Source organism: Wasmannia auropunctata, unplaced genomic scaffold (genome assembly GCF_000956235.1).
Source record: "Wasmannia auropunctata unplaced genomic scaffold, wasmannia.A_1.0 LD284288.1, whole genome shotgun sequence".
NCBI classification, from domain to species: Eukaryota; Metazoa; Arthropoda; class Insecta; order Hymenoptera; family Formicidae; genus Wasmannia; species Wasmannia auropunctata.
In genome coordinates this window covers 12,890-13,362 of record NW_012078602.1, presented here as the reverse complement: position 1 = coordinate 13,362, position 473 = coordinate 12,890, and the positions used below count along the sequence as shown (strand labels likewise).

At 32.6% G+C, this 473-nt stretch overlaps 1 protein-coding gene across 1 annotated transcript; it reads left to right on the top strand.

Moving 5' to 3' along the window:
• Positions 1-12: 12 nt before the first annotated feature.
• LOC105461556 (ATP-binding cassette sub-family A member 3-like) lies at positions 13-432 on the top strand (the record flags this gene model as incomplete). Its single annotated transcript, XM_011708058.1, has 2 exons — positions 13-210; positions 285-432. Coding segments are annotated over exons 1-2 (319 nt in total), but the record flags the coding sequence as incomplete, so codon positions are not given.
• Between the last annotated feature and the right edge of the window lie 41 nt (positions 433-473).

The window sequence follows — 473 nt, the reverse complement described above, 5'->3', positions numbered from 1 at the left end:
TTCTTAGTGTATGAATTAAGCAAATATTATGGCAAGTTAATGGCTGTGAAAGAAATCAGTTTTCGAGTGAAGCCACAGGAATGTTTTGGATTACTCGGCGTAAACGATGCCGGAAAAAATACAACTTTTAGGATGCTAACGGGAGAAGAAATGTCTAATAGTGGTATAATGTACTTAAAGCAAATTGAAATCCATTCGAATAGGTTCAAGGTAATAACTTGTATAGTAATTTAATTTGTTTAATGCTATTATTGTTTATAATATTAGAGGATTACTTTTTGCAGTATCTTTCTGAGATGGGATACTGTCCACAAACTGATGCTTTAATACCCTCCTTAAACACTTTTGATCACTTACGATTGTTCGCACGTCTTCGTGGTATACCAAAGTCCAACGTAGATTCGGAAGTTAATAAATGGATTACTAGATTAAGTAAGTGTGAAATGCGAATAATAAATGCAGAATAAAAAAAA